Source organism: Protopterus annectens, chromosome 2.part1 (assembly GCF_019279795.1).
Source record: "Protopterus annectens isolate FY-2018-M chromosome 2.part1, PAN1.0, whole genome shotgun sequence".
In the NCBI taxonomy this organism is placed as follows: domain Eukaryota; kingdom Metazoa; phylum Chordata; order Ceratodontiformes; family Protopteridae; genus Protopterus; species Protopterus annectens.
The window spans coordinates 718,247,494-718,268,559 of record NC_056729.1 but is presented as its reverse complement, the minus strand read 5'-3'; the positions used below and the strand labels follow the sequence as shown (position 1 = coordinate 718,268,559).

At 36.8% G+C, this 21,066-nt stretch overlaps 1 protein-coding gene across 1 annotated transcript in view; it reads right to left on the bottom strand.

The window, feature by feature from the left end:
• Positions 1–20,271, bottom strand: part of GUCY1B1 (guanylate cyclase 1 soluble subunit beta 1) — a 1,108,262-nt gene extending 1,087,991 nt beyond the window's left edge. The window contains exons 1-2 of the mRNA XM_044062441.1: positions 19,884–20,271; positions 19,370–19,443 (exon numbers count right to left, since the gene is read on the bottom strand). Coding sequence (XP_043918376.1) covers positions 19,370–19,443; positions 19,884–19,886 — 77 coding nt within the window. The 5' untranslated portion in view covers positions 19,887–20,271. The remainder of the gene's footprint in view (positions 1–19,369; positions 19,444–19,883) is intronic.
• Between the last annotated feature and the right edge of the window lie 795 nt (positions 20,272–21,066).

Below are 21,066 nucleotides of genomic sequence, written 5' to 3'. Positions count from 1 at the left end.
GCTAACACAATGTGTTTTGCTTCCACTTGGTATAACTATCAACACTACAATGGAATACGGGCACGGGGTTTTAAATGTCATTTGTTCGAGGGTCGGGGGCTCAATATTCAGCTATGTGCCTTTGTGTTTCCTTTTTATTTTGGTGTTCGCAAAACTGTCTTGTATGCTTTGCATACATTTCAGTATCTACGGACATTGACATGTGTGCTTACTATTAGAGGCAGGCTGTACTAGTCAGCATTTTAGGTTGCGTGTATGCAGCCGACATGTTCATGCCTCCGTGCAGCACGTGGACACACTCCCTGCACTTGTGCACGTTTCCTATGCACGTGGCCATTGCGGCAGCGAGCCTTCATTAATATGCATGTGGTGCTTCTGCGCCATCTCTACGCTGCACGGTCAGTGCAAGGCTAACGCCATCCTTGCGCTGAGCTTCATGAATCCTGGGGATGGTGTTACATTTGTCTGGATTGAAAGTGCTTCCAGATTCAGATGTCCAGATGGAATTTTCCAACAGACAAAAAAACTACTTAATCAAAGTCTTTTGACTGATTCTTTAGTCATCTGTGTATTTATTAACCCAGCAGGAACTGCTTGTAAAAATGGTAGCAAAGATAACATTAAACAATGAAGGGCCAAAGACTGAGACTTAAGGTACACCACAAAAAAATGTTAACTTAGTTTGGAGGAAAACTCTAAATAACTAGTATCTGCCTTTTACCTGAAAGTCAATTCATACTCCAGTTACTGATATAAGGCTTTATGTCACACTGCTTTGTATATTATGTAATGTGGCAGGGATCCAAAAGCCTTACCTAGATCAAGAAATATTATGGTGCAGTCTAAACCAATACCACAGGCCAAGGTTATGTGATCACAGAAATCAGCTAAACTCGTTAATGTATATCTCCTGTGATAAAATCCATGCTGGTGTAGATCTATTACATCACTATTGAGGTTACCTTTAGCTGTAATGTCAAAAGTATCTTTTAAAGCATTTCCCTAAAACTGAGGCAATGATAATAGGTCAATAGTTTTTAACATCAGATTCTTTATCAGTCTTCAGGACAGGGGTTACTGTTGATTGTTTCCATTCAGTAGGAACAGTTCCATTTCTAAGCATATTGTTGAAAACAGAATATAGGAAATGGCCCAAATCAGCTTTAATGGTTTTAATCATTACAGAGGATGTTTGTCTGGGCATATTGATGTACTACTTTGAATTCTGACAGTGGCTTTCCTGGTATTACTTAGTTTAATGTCAGAACAGAAACTGACGTTAAGTAATAGATGAACTCATATGTCCTGTAAGTTAATGTACTCAAAATATGCTGGTAAAGTATTTTCTAAACTCATTTGCAATATCCTTAGGACATATTTTTTCTACTATTAGACTCAGAGCTGGATTGCTGTTTTATAAAAGAAAGTAAATACCCCCACAGATATTTTTGCTATTGTTATAGCTTATTTGGATTCATAAGTTACCCATTCCTGTTTTCCCTTGAATTGAAACAACTCTGCTATTCTATTAAGTTTTCTTCATTTTTTTCTTATTCATAGCAGATTTTCTAAAAAGCTGCAAAAACTCATTTTTCTTATATAAATTAATCAGCTTGACTCTATCTTCTTTGAGATTTTATTTTCCCAGTTGTTTTTTTTTTTTTTTTAAGTTCAGCTGTTGATTCCACATCAACCAACTGAATATTATACACAATGGAGTATCCATAAACTTTTCACAACTGAAATTGAAGGAGGAACATTTTTTGTTTACATAAGTTGGTATAGTTAATTTGATGGTAATTATATTTTTGTATGTTGAACACTAAGAGCCTTGAGATTGTAAATTAAATGTATTGTACTCTGAGTAGCCTAAAGGAAACCAGACTTTAATCTGGAAGATTATGCTATCATCAAAATAGAATCAACTAGGTGTTATCTTTGTCAGCTTGATGACAACCATGAACTGTTCCAAGTATGAGTTGATGGAAGACTTTTACCTGTTAATGTCTGGATAATTAAAATCTCTTGGCAATATGCATGTTCTGTGCTCAAGAACTTTATGAAGGAACTGAAGAAATATGTGATGTTTAGGTGAGCTCATGGAAAGACTATGGTAAAAATTTACAAATCTTAATAGATTCCTGAAAACATAGCTATCAGCAATAATTGTTTCCATTCAATTGTCACTGGATATTAAGTAGACTGAACACTTTTATGAACTAAAATCAGAACACCACCACCTCTGTTGTGCACACAGGTGCATAAATACTTGATATATCCAGAGAATGAGAAACCAAGAGGTGACCGTGACTACACAACTCTTATTTTAAAATGTTCCTGTGATAGCAAGAATACTAACTCACATTTATTACCTATACTACATACATTGCAGAAATGGTATACTATAGAATGATTAGGTATACTCTTTCTTGGTTTGGGTTTAGAGTGGCTGCTACAAAAAGGAAATGTATTCTGTTATACTGCTAGGAAAGTACATCAGCCACATAAAGTCTAAGAGATAACTTGTCCTAAGAAAATATTCAATGATCATGTGCAAATACTTCATAGTGAGTCATTATATTTAGGTTCTAAACTAAACTTAACTGGTACAACCATTTACTAAAAATGTAAGGCTTGGAAAATGTAATCTCCCAAGAAGGGGATGGAATTATTTTACTTAAGAACTCTTGATCTGATTTGATTCTAAGATTGCCAGAACTTCCAAGCAGAAAGCTTTTTTATTTAATGGAATTTCATAAAGGTTGTTATTTCCAGCATGCATAAATATATAGAACAAAAACACCAAAAATCATGAGAAAACCAGGTCTTTTAGTGTAAAATCATTTCATTCACTATTCGTCAAAGCTGACTTCATCAGAAATACAATTCACTACTACAGAAACACACTTAAAATACTGTCAGCAAGTGAACGATTAATTGTATAACAAGCTGTTCAACTCATAAACCAATTATTCAATTGAAGTGAACCATCAATTAACTTAGTCCCATAGACTACTGCTTGCAGTAAAAAATTTATGTTTTAATATTAACTTTTCTGTTTTTTTTAAAAAAAAACATTTTATATTGACTGTGTCATTCAGCCCAGGATGTATGTAAGAAGCCAATCTCAATTGCCATACTGCTTCTTTCTGTTCTACTTTGTTCCTATAATCACCTCCCATGATGTTCTTGTTCACTGACTCAAGAGCCGAGAAGGTGAACTTTTTCCAGTTAATGCACGTGGAATGTTTGTACAAGGCATTGTTGACATTTTTTGTTCTTATAGCATGCAAGTGTTCAAGAATACATGTCCTCAAACAGTAGTCTATGGGACTAAGTTAACTGATGGTTCACTTCAATTAAATAATTGGTTTATGAGTTGAACAGCTTGTTATACAATTAATTGTTCACTTGCTGACAGTATTTTAAGTGTGCTTCTGTAGTAGTGAATTGTATTTCTGATGAAGTCACCTTTGACGAATAGTGAATTAAATCATTTTACACTAAAAGACCTGGTTTTCTCCTTATTTTTGGTGTTTTTGTTCTACATTTTTCTTTGGTATACACTGCTGCTGTTCCTGCTGCCTTTTGGTTTTCATAGTATGCATAAATATATGGTTATATTTAAGTTTCATGTATATTAGATTTCTTAGTAATCTGGAAAGATGAGTGATTTTTAAACTAGATAATGATTAAACAGTTATCTTTTTTCTCCATTGATATTACAAAGTATCCTAATGGAATTCATAAGAATGTAACAACCCAGACTTATAGTTTTCTCTTCAATATCAACGTTAGGATTAGGGGTAAAATGACCTCATGAGGTCTACTGAATTTCTCTCCTATGACAGCTCTATTCTGTGTTTCCAAGAAAAAAATCAGTATGGATCAGAATTTCTAAATTACCTTCACTGTAAACAATGTGAGAAATTACATCAGAATTCAGTCCTGGTGATGGTATGTTATAAAGTGCCAATAAGTCAGAGACGTTAGTGTCGTCCAAGATGGAGTCAACAGCATTATTTGCCTCAGCTGGGGGAACCTCATATTTATTCTGTTTAAGATTCCTTTTCTTCCTCATTGTTATACATTTAGATTTCTTATTTGTGTGTGTGTGTGTGTGTGTGTGTGTGTGTGTGTGTGTGTGTGTGTGTGTGTGTGTGTGTGTGTGTGTGTGTGTGTGTGTGTGTGTGTGTTAGGGGGACAGGATACAAGAAGATCCCCATTAGATTTGGGTTCATGAACCAGTATATCATCTTCAGTTGTTACTTGATCAGATATATTGATGATACCTATGGTGTTATCTATTGATGAGTTAAAAACTATTAAGGAAACTTCACCTCTTGCCCCCTGTAATTGCATTACATTAATAAAGTCAGGTCAGACTACTAGGCATGTAGTTTAATAATTCCAGTACCTGCTGCTGTCCGTGACATGTAAATATCATCACTTTAGCAGCATGCCAATCCCTATAAAATGTCTACAACCTACTATTCTGAGACCCAGTACTTTGAAAATGAACTTTAATTCAAACACCAAACAGTGGATTAACAAACTCACAGTTACAGCTTTACACTTTCAAATATTTTGCACAGTGTCTTTGCCCTGCTGTACTCCCATCCCCTCAATGATGTAGCCAGTCCCTCCATACCTATGTCCTTGCTATATAGATATACTAACTTATAAGATGGTTGTACCTCAAACAAATGACAGCACTTTGGGATAGTGCAGCCTTGGACTCCATGCGTTTCTCTTTCATTCACACTTGGAATTCTGCAGTTCCACAGATCACAGTTATCATTCTTGCACTTTCGGTAGGCACTAAAGATGCACTTTCAGCAGGCACTAATGGTGGGTGGGCATACTGATAAATACTTATCAACCTATGCATTATTTATTTATTTATGTATTTGCATTTGTTAACTGGGTGAATAAATTGGCATGAAGATGCTTTTCAGTCACTTCCCGGGCCAAAAGGCAATAAAATCAAAGTGCATAATATGTTTGTTGTAATATATGAAAGTTATACACAGAGAACACCATTATCACCAGAAAGCAATAATAAAAAATACGTTTGTTGCTATACATATAAAGGTAAGTACAAAGCAATTCATTTTCATACAATGCATATAAATGTGATATCATAAGAATACATTTTTGTTGTAATGCATAAAAAAGAACCCAGTGACGTTTGTTTGATTTAATACACACAAAAGTGATATTTTCATTGTACAAATTATGTTTAAAGATACAGGAAGTATAGAAGTTTAAAAAGTTTACGCAAATCAGATTTGCAACATTCTAAAAAATACTAAACTAAACCATGACAGCAGATACTAGAGTAGATTAAACAAATGTAGTTAGAAATGCAAATAAGAATAGTATAGGTTCATAGATTCATAGGTATGTACTAGGTTAATGGTCCTGGAGCCTTTACAAGCCTAGCCCATAGAAGTGCCCTGGCATTGTGCCACCTGACATTAGTTCCCAGTGCCTCTATCAAGTACAGCCACTGGAGTGATCCCCGGGGTGAACTTTCTATTTCCCATCCACTCATCAAGATTTCTCTTGAAGAGGGCCACTGAGGTGCTCTGCTTGACATGTATGGGAAGTCTATTCCAGAGAATGGGCAGTCTCTGGGTTATGAACCTGTGCCTCCAGCATGTTCTGTTGATTGTGGTAATGAGGATAAGGTCTCTGGAGCATGTTGTGTGGAGGAATTGGGATTTCTTTAGATATAGCATTTCTAACAGAGCTTGGCCAGACATGGTTTTGTAAGTCAAGCAGATATCGCCTCTGAGTAGGCGATATGAGACAGAGAATAGCTGGAGATTTTTTAGTCTGTCCATGTAGGACATGTGTTTAAGGCCTAGGATCCTCTTTGTGAGGTACTTTTGTGACCTTTCCAGCTGTTGCATGTGTCTAGTGAGGTATATGCCAAATGGGGCATTATACTCGATGATTGGCCTAATGAGGCAAGAATAGAGAGGGATGATGACCTCTTTCTTCTTGGATGCAAACCCCTTGGTAATGAAATGTGCCACATAGAAGGACTTTCTGACCACAGTGGCAATGTGGTGGTCAAAGGCGAGGTTGTGTCAACCTGTATCCCCAGATCTCTTATAACTCTTTCAGTGTTCAGTGGGATCGCATCCATGTGGTAATTAGTGGGAACTGAGTTTTCCTCAAAGAGAATGATGACAAATTTTTTGACATTAAGCTTAAGGCCATGGTTTCAACACCAGTCACTGGTCTCAGTGAGGCCTTTCTGTAGGATGTCTACATCACTTGGGGAGTTAATAATGGCTCCCAACTTGCAGTTGTCTGAGAACATAGTCAGTCAGAGTCCCTCTGTGTTGGCCTGGACTTCTCAGAAGTCCCAGTACACAAATGTTAAATAAAATAAATAAATAAATAAAGAAGAGGACCCAGGACCAATCCCTGTGGGACTCCACTCATGACTGGTCGGCACTCTGAATTAGAGTCCACTACTTTCACACTGCGGGTTGTATCTGTGAGCTAGTTTGCAACCCACCTAGTGATATAGGGGTTGATGCCTAATTTGATGAGTTTATCAGTATTTCCTGAGTGGGGAATGGTATCAAAGGCCTTGGCCAGATCGAGGTAGGCTGTATGAACTGCCTTGCCCTCATCTACAGCTTTGGTGACTGACTCAAAGAAGCCAACCAGGTTGAGCAGGCATGATCTACCTTTTACAAAACCAAATTGCATGGGATCTAGAGTTTGGAGATTCTCTATATCCTTGTTAATTAGATCCATGATGATGCACTCCATAGCCTTACATATCAGACTTGTCAGGCTAATGAGCCGATAATTCCCAGGCTCTGTAGTCACTTTCCCTTTATGGAGAGGGATGACGACCTTCAGTATGGACAAAGCCTGGGGGTGAGGGTGTGATTGACCATGGCACACAGTTGTGGTGCCAGTTCACTTTGTAGTTCATTCAGAATGCATCCAGGGATATTGTCAGGTCCCATGGAAGCTGTATTCTTGGCCTTGGACAATGCAGCTTTAACCTGTGCTGTAGTAGTGCTGGGTGCCTGGCATTCTTTCAGTATTGTGATTTATTCTTTGGGGGGGGGGGGAGTAAAGTTGGCACTGAATCTGTCGGCCAGTATGTTGGCAATATCTGTTGGCTCAGTATAGGTGGTACCACTGTGCAGTAACTCAGAGGTATTACTGTGGAGATTCTTGATAAAACTATAAAAGGCTTTGTCACTGTTTATAGTGTCTGCTGCAATTCTGCCTTCATAGCTGGCTTTAGAGGTTTTGATGAGGGATCTCAACTTTTTGTTGAAGCTAATAATGGAGTTTTTCCAGTCTTGGGACTTCACCTTTTTCTGCAACAGTTTCTTCCTTCTGTTGTAGAGTTTATTAATATCAGAGGACCACCAGATTGGCTTCCTTTTCTTGGAGGAGAGCGTCTTGGTTCTCTTTGGTATGACTAGTTCCATGCATTTATGTACGTGTTCGTACAGTGCATTGGTGTATGATTCGGCAGTCATGCATCTATTTTCCATTGACATGGGTGCCATTAAGTTAGCCACCTCTGTTTTTAGGAGCCCAAAGTCAGCTTTGGAGAAGTTGTCATGGTGGTTACCTTTGCGGGGGGTGTGGGTGAGATGTGGATTTCCATGGTGATTAGTTTGTGGTCAGATCTAACTAGACAGGAAGTGACTATTGGTGCAGTGCAACTGTTACCCATGTTTGTAATAACCAGGTCAAGGATGTTGCTTCCTCTAGTGGGGGTAAGAATGAGCTGATCCAGGGCATTGGAACTGATGAATTCCAGGAAGCGATGGGCCAGTGTATTGCTGCATGAGAAGTTTTCCCAGTCGATGGAGAGGTAGTTGAAGTCACCTAGTATGAGAGTGTTGGGTACATGATCGCATGCCTTTTTATAAGTTATTCTGGGTTCCTCATCAAAAGTTACAGCATCTATAATATATGCATTAAGTTGGCCTTGATTAAATAATATAGTGATATGTAATAATTGAGTAAATGAATGTTGTAACAAGGAACTATATTAAGACAATAGGGAAGGTAGTTTTAACTTTAGGTCATCTTTTGTCGGGAAAGAAATTACATTTGGATAGTTCCTGGAAATGTGAAATAAGCTTTTTGTAAAAATGATACAGAGTGCTCATTTCCCATATTTCTTCAGATAAAGCATTCTGTCTGGAGCAGATCTGGAAACATTGATTTGCTCTGACAGTCAGTAGAAAGTGATCTTCAGAGTACTAAAGAATTAGGATTTCTGAAAATGTGATCTATTACAAATAAGTTTACTTTGTTCTTTACAGGGAGACAAGAGAAGGGGACATTTCAAACTACTACTGAAGATGTACTTGCATGATAACATCGCAAGCTGCAAACATCATTGCCACGTACTTCAGGATGTCCAAATTAGGTGAAGGTAATGGAAATGAATATAGATGGGAAATGTCTGTTGTTATTTAATATTGTTATACTCAGCTTTACTATACCATCAGAGGTAGCTGCATTATAATGTACCATACTTTCAGTCTTATTTAATAATAAGGAAATAAAACATTTCTGCCTTATTACATTAATGGACATCTTATTTTTGAATGTCAGGGTAGATTTGGAAAAAGTAACAGTATTCTGCAGTTTGTTGGGCTTGGCTTTTAGAGTGGGAGAGGTCTTCTAGGAAAAGTGGAATAACTACATGCAGCACAGTAAGATTAATTTTCATAGTGTCCATTTTCATGGACAATCAATGGGCATATCTTTTTACTGCAGAAGTGTGCCTCTGTGGCCCCATGTTTTGGACAACAGGTCTGGCATTTGAGATAGCTTCTATGAAGCTTCATGAATCTACTGCAGTTGAGAAATTGTCTGGGATCTTAGTTACCTGTATACAAATCACTTGATTATCACTACTTTGAATGTCAAAATATTGAAAACTGAGGTCTCTTTAGCTCCAGATGGATTTTTAAGTCCTCTGCAGAAAGGTTGAGCTGTCCATTTTCTGAGTGTGGTACAGCTCCAACACCAGTCTGATTGTCTTCTTCTTGGTTCCTGTTTTATGATGCAGCTGTGACCAAAGCTGCAATCATGTCTGCCTTAGTCAGGTTTCCATGCACCAGTCCCCTAGCCTGGCACATCTCAGCCAGATGGCTCCTTGTCAGATTCCTGTACTCCTGCTGACATGCTGCCTGATCTCCCTAGCTAACTAAGCTAACAAAAGAAATAAAAGAAATAATTCAATTATGATCTGAACTCTGAGTATTCACTGTGTGGCTGATTTAGAGTACAAAAACACATTCAGTGATCACTCTATACAAGCTACAGGAATTCACATTACCCACACCACTACAAGCCACTTAGTATTTGCCAACCTATTAATATAGGTTCATAGGTTCATACTAGAACTATACCATTATTTTTGCTGTGCCTCTGTTGAGCAGTGACACTGAGGTAATCCATCTCCCATCCATTGGTCAAGATTTCTCTTGAACAAGGCCAGCATTTTATTCAGCAGCATAGTAGGAGTCTGTGATGAATCCATCCAATCTCCCCCCCCAGCTATTAATAGGTCGTGGTTTAAGTTTAAGTCTCCCCCTTGTGGCTCTGGGGATCTCTATTTTTTGAGGTGAAGCATATTCATCAAATCTGGGTTTGACATGGCCTTGTATACTGAATAGAGCTGGAGTTCTTTGTTTGAGACCCTTTATCCTTGTGGCCTCTCCAGCTGCTGCAAGTGTCGGGTCAGATACATCAATCATTGGTCTGATGAGTGATGAGTATGGGGAGATGATGACCTCCTTGATCTAGATGAGAAGCCCTTCATGATAAGGTGGGCAATGGGTCCCCAGGTCCCTGATAAGGATATCTGTGTCAGATGTACTGAGCCCTGTGTACACCACTTGTGACAGGCTTTGAGTCTGACAAGCCAGTTTGCAACCCATCTTGTGATGTATGGTTAAACATTTAGCTGATGAGTTTTTCAATGATACCCCTCATCAATGGCTTTGGTGACTGTATGGATCCAAAGTCTGCAAATTCTTTGTGAAGTGGGACCACAGTTGCAGTGTGCCACTCTGGAGTGCGCATCCAGAGGGTAAGACTATGATTAAACAGCTGTCCTAGCTGTGGGTTTCCATCAGGTCCCATGGATGCTGCTTTTTAAGCTTCCCACATGTACTCATGCCATATAGCAGGATTTGTCCCTGTACCACTTACTTCTTAAAATCTGATCAGATACCACCATATTTATGGGCAAATGGACAGAGTCCCTAAAAGATGGCCAGAATTCATCCACTCTACATTTGTTTGATGCAATGTGATGTGTACCACACTATATGCACTGATGTGAGTAAAACAAAACCAAGTGAGGCAGCAAACATAGGTATAAGAAGCTGACCATCTATTTCATTAAAACAATGAATAAACAACAAATATATCACATATCCAGTAAGTGCTTTCACATTCAAACTGAATGCTTCATCAGACTGTTAACAACTCCACATTAATTGCCTTTAAATATCATCCTTTCGCATTATAAAACCAATCATGTTCCTTGCTCATGAATATTAAATGAATATAGCAGCACGTGAATATGCAGTAATAGTATTTCATAGTTCTATTATTACCATTCATGGAGTCTCTTCGTACATCAAATGCTTAAGCCATAGAAAATAAAAAATAAAATTCATATACATACGTAAAAATGCATACATACTCATGTAAAAGTATGTATGAAAAATGTATGAGACATGTAAAATGTATATACATATACACTTCTCATGAAAAATATATATAAAGAAATAACACCAAAAACATACATCTAAATGTCCTAAAATATAAACAAGCATTGAACATGTAAAGCTAAAACCTAAACCTATTGTGTCTTTGCTGTACTGATCAAGCACAAACTACCATACATGATAACTACTGCATATATATATATGTATATATATATATATATATATATATATATATATATATGTGTGTGTGTGTGTGTGTGTGTGTAATTCATAAAAACAGATATATATATATATAAAAATATACAAAACTTATGTCTCTAAAATAAACATGTTAATAATGATGTGTTTTAAAAACATTCAATATTAAATCCTCAAAAACTAATTAATATACACAAAGGAACTAATGAGTAATAGCTTAGTTTTTAAATGAAGTTCAGACATGGAATGTTAATGCTTAAAGTTTCTGGCTGCTAGAAAGGGTTTCAATGAAACCCTATCATTGAGCCCTGAACCTTTGTCTGCTTGTACTCTCAGTATCCATCTCATTTCTCTTTGTTCAGTATAATTCTTATAATTACCTAGCCTGACATTTCTATATATTAATTCTATCAACATAAGCCTAAAACTATGTGTAGTACCATTATTCATAATATGTTTTGCTAGCGCATTGTTCGCATCTTCCCTATTTATTGAATATATATGCTCTTTCACATGTTCCCTTAAAGTTCTGTTGGTCATGCCTACATAAAACGAGCTGCATTTAATACAAGTAGCCAAATAAATCCAATCTCGTGTCTTACAATTTGCATATGTACTAAAATCATATTCCTTCCCTGTGTCGGGGTGAATATACTTGTTGCTATTTAACATATAAGGACACCGATTGCAAAAGTCCCTTTTCTAGTAGATCTAAGTTGTTTCTTCTCACTACTCTCATAGCATAGTATGCGTTTCAATGATTTTGTATTTTTCTAGGTGAATCTAGTAGTGTCACCTACCATTCCACATAACTACTCATCCACAGTTAAAATATTCCAATTCTTTGCAAAAAATTATTTAATCTTCTTATTATAATTTGTAAAAGATATTACAGGTTTGTTCATACCTGCTTCTTCTCTCCCTCTATCTAGTGCACTCCCTCTATCTAGTGCATTGGAATCATAATTACTACGATGTATAAAGGGTTTCCCTGTGGAAGTTCTCCTAACTATATTATCTTTAAACAAATAATCCATTTCTTTTCTTCTATATCCTCTTTCTTCGAATTCTCCATGTATTATCTCTACAGTTTCTTGAAACTTAGAATCTCTACTAGTGAGTCTAGACACTCTTATAACTTTTACTTTAACTATATTAGTGTAAATGTGGGAGAGATGCATACTGGTACGGTGTAATATGGAATTCTTCCTGCATTCTTTTCTATAGAGCTGTGTTTGTATGGTGTCTCCTTCTTTCATAAGGAGAACATCTAAAAACTCTATTTCTTTTATTGACCATTTTCCTGTCAATAATTAAAAAGTTTGTGGTTCCATTTATATATTCAATAAATTCCAAGAGTCTAGATTCCTCTCCTTTCCACAATAGGAAAACATTGTCCACAAAATGTTTGTATAACAATATGTTCTCCTTATATTTACTTCTCATTATATATGTGTGTTCCCAGTATGCCATTACAATGTTGGCATACGAGTTTGCACATGTGGTGCCCATGGCTACCCCTCTCTGTTGTAAAAAATATTGATCACCAAAAACAAGCACATTATTTTTTAGAACAATATCCATCAACATGGCACGTTTGATTATTAAATCTCTTGCTACATTCTTTTCTATTAAAAATAGCCTCATATATTCTACACCTGTATCATTTGGAATCAAAGTGAATAAAGAATTCACATCTAAAGTTACCACGTAACTGATTTCTCTATTATTTTCTTGTATTGTATAAACTGAAAGGCTCTCTATAAACTGTTGGGTGTCCCTTACTATTGTCTTTGCTGTTCTACTGTTTTCCTCAGCTGTTTCTCTAAATATATAGAGATGGTCTCAGTGAGCCATCCCTTACTTGACACTATTGGCCTCATTGGTGGATTTTTGATGTCTTTATGGACCTTGGGTAAGCCTCTAAAAGTGGGTATAGTTGGTTTCTCTATTAAAAAAATATCTGTACAAATCAAAATCAATCACATTGCATAGAAATAAATCATATAATTCATCTTGTACATTATTAATGATTTTGTTTAACTTTATCAGATCTATCTCAGAGTATGCCTCTCTATCTGCTAATAAATCCAACATCTTCCTTCTATACGTGTCTGTGTCTAAAATGACTTTGGCCCCACCTTTATCGACTCCCCTTATAACTATATCTTTGTTCAATTGCAGTTGTTTAAGTGCCTTTTCTTCTCCTTTATTCAGATTATAAAAATCATGTTTCATGTTCTTATTTTTATATAATTCATTTAAATCTCTTTCCATCGCTTTCTCAAAAGTTTCAACCAATGGATGTGTTTGTGGAACGAACACTGAGGGTTTTTTAAAAATGTTAGATGTATTACTGTTACTATTCTTATTGTCAAACATCATTTTAAGATTTAAATTCCTGGTGAACATTTTTAAATCTATAACATGTTCAACACTATCAACGTCTTTAGCTGGTATGAAAGACAGCCCTTTGTTGGACAGGCTTCTTTCTTGTTCAGTTAATGCATAGTGAGAAATATTAATTACTAAGTCTGACTTACAGGTCATAGAATCTTTGTCTGAAATTCCAGATGTTCTTCTGGTAGTTTGCATTTCTTCAGTCCATTCGATGGTGACCAGGGCATTCTCTGTTTTACTCGTATCGGTAAGGGAAAGGGCAAAAGTCATTGTTAAAATTCTGTGTTGCCCTCTCATTAACTCCATTCGGTTCTTTTCTATGAACATCCTGTGTTATTGCTCTAGATGTATTTGGGTTCTCTATTGTCTGTAAATCATGTGTATGTCGTTTCTGTCCTTCTCCATTCTCTGTAGTAGTTGTACTACTAGCCGTTGATGTCAGTTCTCCTGTTTGTAAGATTCTCGGCGTTGTATTTGAAATCTCTGTCCCTCTTGAAATATTGCCTTGTGGATATTATAGAAGGGAATGTTTAACTTTGGGGACAACTGGGACATCATCAGGAATGGGAATGGATACTGAGACTTGTTCTTCGGTATGATCATTGTCAGGGTTGCTCTGAGATCTAGAGTCTATATTACAGATACAATGCTGCACTATTGTTTCTGACGCAGGAAGAAGATGCCTGCAGTTTCTCCTGTATTCTATACCCTCAGATTCCATTAAGTAAGATCTCTTTTCGGTACATATACCTCTCACTTGACTGATTCGATCAAGGCCGTTTGCCATTTTCATCCTCACTGTCTCTTCTTCTTTCAACGGATGAAGAAATCTGCTCATTTTATCATAGCTGGACTTCTGGCAAGCCTGCTCTGGTTTGCATAGAAGTCTCTGTGCAGGCAAGCCAAGTAGGTTGTCATAGGGTATATTTCTGAGATTAAGCAAATTTAAGAATATATCGGTATTGTCCCTCTTTGACCTCTCTAGTAATTGCTTTGCACTCTGTACTGCATATTCAGCAAGACCGTTTGACTGTGGGTATTCCAGACTACTAGTAACATAGTTAAAGTCCCACTCTTTTGCAAATCTGTGAAACTGTGAAAGGAAATTCACCCCGGGGATCACGTCAGTCGCCTTGCTAGACAGGGGTCCAGGGAAGTAAATAGTGTGGGAAGAAATAGCCAGGGAATTGTTATGGCTAGGCTTGTATAGGCCCTAGGGCTGATAGCCTAGTACCAACCTGTGAACCTAAAAGGATGATATTTAAAGGCAATTAACGTGGAGTTGTTAACAGTCTGATGAAGCATTAGGTTTGAATGTGAAAGCGCTTACTGGATATGTGATATATTTGTTGTTTTTCATTGTTTTAATGAAATAAATGGTCAGCTTCTTATAGTCATGTTTGCTGCATCACTTGGTTTTGTTTTACTCAGATTTGTTCTTGGTTGCCGTACTTGAGGCACTTTACCCTTGATTGTGGATTCTGCATAAGTTATATGCACTGATGTGCTGCAGATCTTTTCCCTTTTTCTTCAGATCGTAGTATTGTTCTTGGCATAGGAAGTACATATTTTTCTGAAAAGCATAGATCTTTGCTTGGCATGTACCACAACACTTTTCTGGTGCATGCAACATAACGTACATTTATCATAGATATCAATACGTCTGAAATATGTACAGCAAGTATTATGGCAGTCTGTAGTTTTAGTAAGTAATGTTGTAATAATACATTTATATACATATTTTGGTTTTGAATTCTGTACAGCTGGCTGATGCTGCTCGGGTTGATATATAGCATAGATAAAAAAAAAAAACAATATATATATATATATATATATATATATATATATATATATATATATGCACAAAGCTTTATGGAAGTTTGCTTTTATACAAGAAATTATGTAGCTATCTGTTTATTTTCAGTCCAGCACAGTTTGTTATCACTTGGGGTAGCCACTAGATAGATTTGTATATATTTCATATAATATTATTTGTTCAAATAAAATTAGTTTATATTAAATCAGATCCATGTTTATTTATATTTCAATAGACGATAATTAACTATTTGTTTTGTATCCGATAATGATTTTGTAATGTTTTGAGAAAGGTGCATGTTAAAATTATCTGCCACTTGATGCTCTATGTAAATTTTGTAGCTGTGTTGATAATATTTTTAATGCAAATTAAATTTAAATGTATCCAATTAAAACACATTTATAAATGCATAAAGTTAACCTTTTCTTTCTTTTGTGTTGTAGGAATTATTTTTAGCATTTTTGATGCTCACAGTTTTGCAGTTCAGTAATTCATAGCATAACTGTCTGGGAACATATAATACTGAGTTTGTCAGCCTGAAAAATGGTTTTATTTTGTATGGTCTTATATATGATAAATGTAGAAGAAAAAGAAAGAAAGAAGTCCAGATGGACAAGCTCCTTAATAAACAAAAAGGTCAATTTATCTTGTAAGTAATGTCATCAAAAGCAAGCATTTAGAAGATAAGTAGACAGCCAAGTATGTTGGAACAGCCAGAATATGTTCATAGCAGGCACAGGAACACATGGTATTGGTGCAGTTATCTTCTGTAAATGCATCCTTCCATGGGATTCAGTATTCGGATGAGTGAGTATAGCAAACAGTTGAATTTGACATAACAGGTGGGGGGGGTGCACTAGAAAAATAAGTCTAACTCTGCTATACTAATGACCCTATTTTAATCTTCTTTTCAGGAGACTAGAGACAGGCAGAAATGAGGATCAAAGTCTCCTAAAGGAAACAAGACTAAAGTGGGTCCAACATTTGTAACAAATCATTACATTAGCCTGATTCAATGCACACTAGTAACTATACAGTGGGTTATGAACAGGTATGTGATTGTAATAGTGTTATTATGTGTTTGAAACATGGATGCCAAGAAATGCACCTTGAGAAAAAAATTCAGGAGCTGAATCTTGACATTCATGTCTACAGTACATAACAACTGATTAGATCAGTAAGACCCCATCATAATTTCTTGTAGTACATAGAGTTTTATCTTATCAATGTACTATCACTTACAAAATGAAATAATGGAAGTGTTTTACCAGCTTTGAAAGCCAATAAAGCACTTAGCAAGTGTTGTCACATAGACAGAAGTAAATATAAGTGGAAGTAAAAGTCAGGGGCAGTTTATTGACTTAAATAAGTTACATACTATGTTACAGAATGACATCTGTAAACTTCCCAGAATGAAATGTGAAATAAGATATTTAGGGACAACTGAGGGTGAAGAAATGTCCCTTCCATGAAACGTAACTATAACATCGCTTGGGGGAAGGTGTAACAATTCTTACAGCTGGGTCTTGTGCTACAGAAGCACTTTATGTGTTTGCCTTTTTTTCAGTTTTGGAGTGTAATAACAGTACTTCATGCACTACAAAAGTATTCTTCAGGCTAAATACTGCATAAAATGTCTGTGACAATATTCTATAAAGGTATCTTGCATAGTCTGACTAGAGTATTATTAGAAGATGGTGGACAGCAAGAGAGATCAAACTGTTTCAATGTATGTAGGACTGCCTGTATATAAAAACAGAATGAGATTGTTTGCATTTGTTAATGTCTTTCTACAGTCCTTTGCTATTCCATTGCCACAGAATTTGGGTAGTGTTTGGCGATCTAGTCTATGTGAAAATAAAGGTAACAAATGGAATTTCTGTGCTCTTCTTTCCATACACATCTTATTAGATCATAGAGACATACATCTGAAAGTATGTGCATGCACCCCATCCCCACAACAGGACATCCTTTCTTTCCACTGTACTTTAATGCCCTTAGCTTTGCAGCTATTTGGCACTGTGACATACCTTTCAACTCTCCAGATTTTTGCAGAATGTTCAGAGTTTTACCTTATATTTTTTGTCTGTTCCCCATACAATTTGTGGTTTTCTGGCAAATCACCGAGGATTGAAGTCAGTAAATAATGACACACACATGAGTTTCAGCCTTTATATCCTTCAGAGCATGCATGCTAACAAGACCTGTTATTCTAGCAATTTTCTAATTTTGTTAAGAACAACATTTAAAATTTGTTCCTATTTTTGGACCTTTGTCTGCCATGTTATTTTAGGCTTTGTCCAGATTTCTTTTGCTAAGAGGTTGACAGGCACGCTCTGTGGAAAGACAAGGCCTCTCTTTTACTGAAGAAATGTTTTGCAGTATACTAGCTTGTGCATTTTATATAGTTTTTATCATAACAAAAGTTCATCTGGAGTATTTCCTGTGCTATCTCTTCTGTATATGTAAGATATACAGATAAAAATCACATACTGACTGACAGAGCTGACTGTCATGCAACAGAATTCTTAATATTGCTTTTTCCCCAGCACTTCAAGGAAACAAACACATATATGAATCAACTATCAACAACAACACAGTACTGAGTACAGAACAATGCAAATATTCAGAAGGCACCAAAGCAGAGTTGTTACTTGTAGACTGCTAATGCAGTGCTTGTCAGTTCAAACAGTAATTACTGGCATGTGGAGTGCCAGCCTACAAATTATCAGATGTTATATGTCAACACAGCTCATTATTTTAGTCACATCTGTAATAGTTATTGAATCCTAAGAATTCAGATTCATTTCTGATTTTATCTTTAAAAAAGTACTCTGCACAACTTTCCAGTATAGGTGAATAATATTACCTTTCAAGTTTAAAACTGTTTGCCAGTGCAGTCTGTTTAATATGCCAACAGCACAAGTAAAAGTTACCTAACTGAAAGGACAAGTGTACAAAAGGTATTATCCTGTAGTCAAATTTCTAAACACAAATCAATGCTGAAATCCATAAAATCCCAAATAATGAATTAACTGTATATGCTTCCACTGAAAATTGGCCCCAGCCCAACTACATAATCCGGTAATCAACACATGTACACACACACACTAAAATGTGGATAATGACAGCAGCTAATCTAACTCTTCTTCTTTTCCTGGTTAGGGGTCACCACAGTGGATCATCTGTCTGCTCATGATTGGCAGTGGGGTTTTTACAGTGTTGAGCTGCCTGCCCGGCACCCAACCTTCCACAGAAGGCACACACACACTCACACCTAGGACCAATTTAGAGTGTCCAATCCACCTACAGCATGTCTTTGGGAGGAAACCCACACGACTACTGGGAGGACATGCAAACTCCGCACAGAAGGCACCCCAACCAAGGATTGAACTGGATAACCTCTTGCTGTGAGGCAGCAACACTAACCACTGCACCACCGTGGCCACCCAACAGCAGCAAATCTAATACTAGACTGAAAATTAAACAAGCATTTGAAACATTATTAGTAGAATGGTTCTTATGTTATACCATGAATCGGTATATACCTGTTTATGAATGCATACAAATATAAACATATATAGCTAAATGTGCATCTCTCTCTCTTTCTGTCTAGTTGTATAAATGTGTGTGTGTGTGTGTGTGTGTGTGTGTGTGTGTGTGTGTGTGTGTGTGATTTCTCTGTGCTTCATCGAAGCTGCAAAATATTGAATGTACAAAATATCAAAACCTCAAAATGTAAAACCAATTTTATGCATGGGGGGCTTACCACTCTGCAGCCCCCACACCCCTTGCTAATTATATATACCAAAGGGCAAATTCCATTTCCAGTTTTGTGGTTTTGTCATTTTGTGCCTTTGACAAAACACAAAGGAACTATATATTTATATGTATTATGTTAAATAAAATAAAATAAAAATAAAATAAATATGTATAAAACATACAGTCACAAATACACACTTAATGGCACAAAGGCCAAATAATGAAAAATATAGTTCTTTTCTTGTTGTTACATGAGCAAAGACAGTAAACTGCATGTGCTGGTATGAAGAACAAAATCACAGAAACTGCTGAAAATATAATGCTCATGCTGAACATCTCTATGTCAGGGACAAGGTGGTATCATAGTAACAGTATTGGCACTCAGAACATGGAACTGCATTTAATCTCATTGCGCTAATCTGTTTTGCATTAATATACTTACTTGATATCTTCCCACACCTCTGGGCCAAAGTTCCGTAATACCAGCAGCTCTAAAGCATGATTCACAAAGCCATACTGGAAATAAAACCAAAGATCATGAGTTCAGCCACTAGGTGCCATACAATGCATGATGTTTATTGCTAGCAAACATGCTCTGCAAACACATGTACAAACTCAAGGGAAGGTGAGAAATACTATTCAGAATGTTAACAACTGCAGCAGGTGTACAATCTGCGCAATTATTCTAGGGTTAACTGTTGAATAATCGAGTATTTCAGTACACTAAAGGTACTTAATATTACATCGAATGAATGATGAGGTCTGCTGTTGCCAGACCTACATTCGCAATTCCATTATCATTTCATAACTGAATCTCCAAAACTAACAAGTACGCATCTTGCAGACTGTAAATGTCATCTTTAAAATCTGCTTCTCCCCAGTCTTTAATTTCTACTTAAGGGTTTGCAGTGCATCGTGCTTCGAGAACGAAGCAACAAAAATAGCTTATCTCTTACCATTTTAGTCAGTGTTTTTTACGCCTTATCTTCGAATACTTAAATTGTGTTTCCGTATTGCACAAGTCAGCAGGCAGATCGGTGCTTTGGTGGAGAAATCAGGAGCCTTTAATGTTAGTAAATTTCTGTTAAATCGGTATAGAGAGGCATTAAAATTAATACCGCGAAAATAAGGGACTGTAGTCCATGGTCAACAGATGTCTAGGTGAAGAAAGCGAAGTGGCTGTACCAGTCTTCCGCTTATTCAGACTTGGATGTTCATTGCACTGGACTTGACATACACCACCAGCATGCAGCACGGCAGCAGAGCTCAGTATTCACATTCTCACCACGTACTGAGATACGCCATCAGAGCAGCACGGCAGCAGAGATCAGTATTCACATTCTCACCACGTACTGAGTTACGCCATCGGAGCAGCGCGACAGCAGAGCTGTGTATTCACATTCCTACCACGTACTACGTGCTAAGAGAACAGCGCGCTCTTACTGCCCAAAGGCATTCATTCCCGTAGTTAGCAAGCTGCATGCATTTGTCATTGCCAAAGTTAGCTGGTAGGGGACTGCAGCAGTAATTAGTAAAGCTTTAAATGACGAATTAATAGGCAGGAACAGGTCTTTAAAATAATAAACATTCCATTTCAATGAAATGCAGATGAAATTAAATCAGCGGTCATTGTGAGTCCGTTATAATTTTTACAACATCTCAACAATAACAGCATTTAGGTGTAGACACTGAGTAAACGAACTTTGGTAGTATTACAAGCAGTAAATGTAAGAAAAGACAAGCTATGTGGAATGAATGTTCTAGCCTAAAATACTAAGTTACATTAAATCTCCTTTTTACGTGTTCTTAGTCCAGAGTCTCTGTTTGAAAAAAAAATGAAAAACACTATTTTGTATTAATATTGAAAGAAGAGAAAGGAGAACAGTGGCTACACTTAGGTTCATAGGTATGTACTAGGCTAATGAATACCAGGGCCTTTATAAGCCTAGCCAATACCAGGGCCTTTATAAGCCTAGCCATGTATCTCAGTCTTGTCCTGTTCCTATGTATCATGGGTATGTATTAAAAGAGGTATGTTGGGACGTTTCTAGAGGTTATGGGGGTGAGTATCTTAGTTGGATATTACCTTCTGCCTCTTTCTAGCATAGACATGGGGGCCAGACCAGGAGTGAATTGACA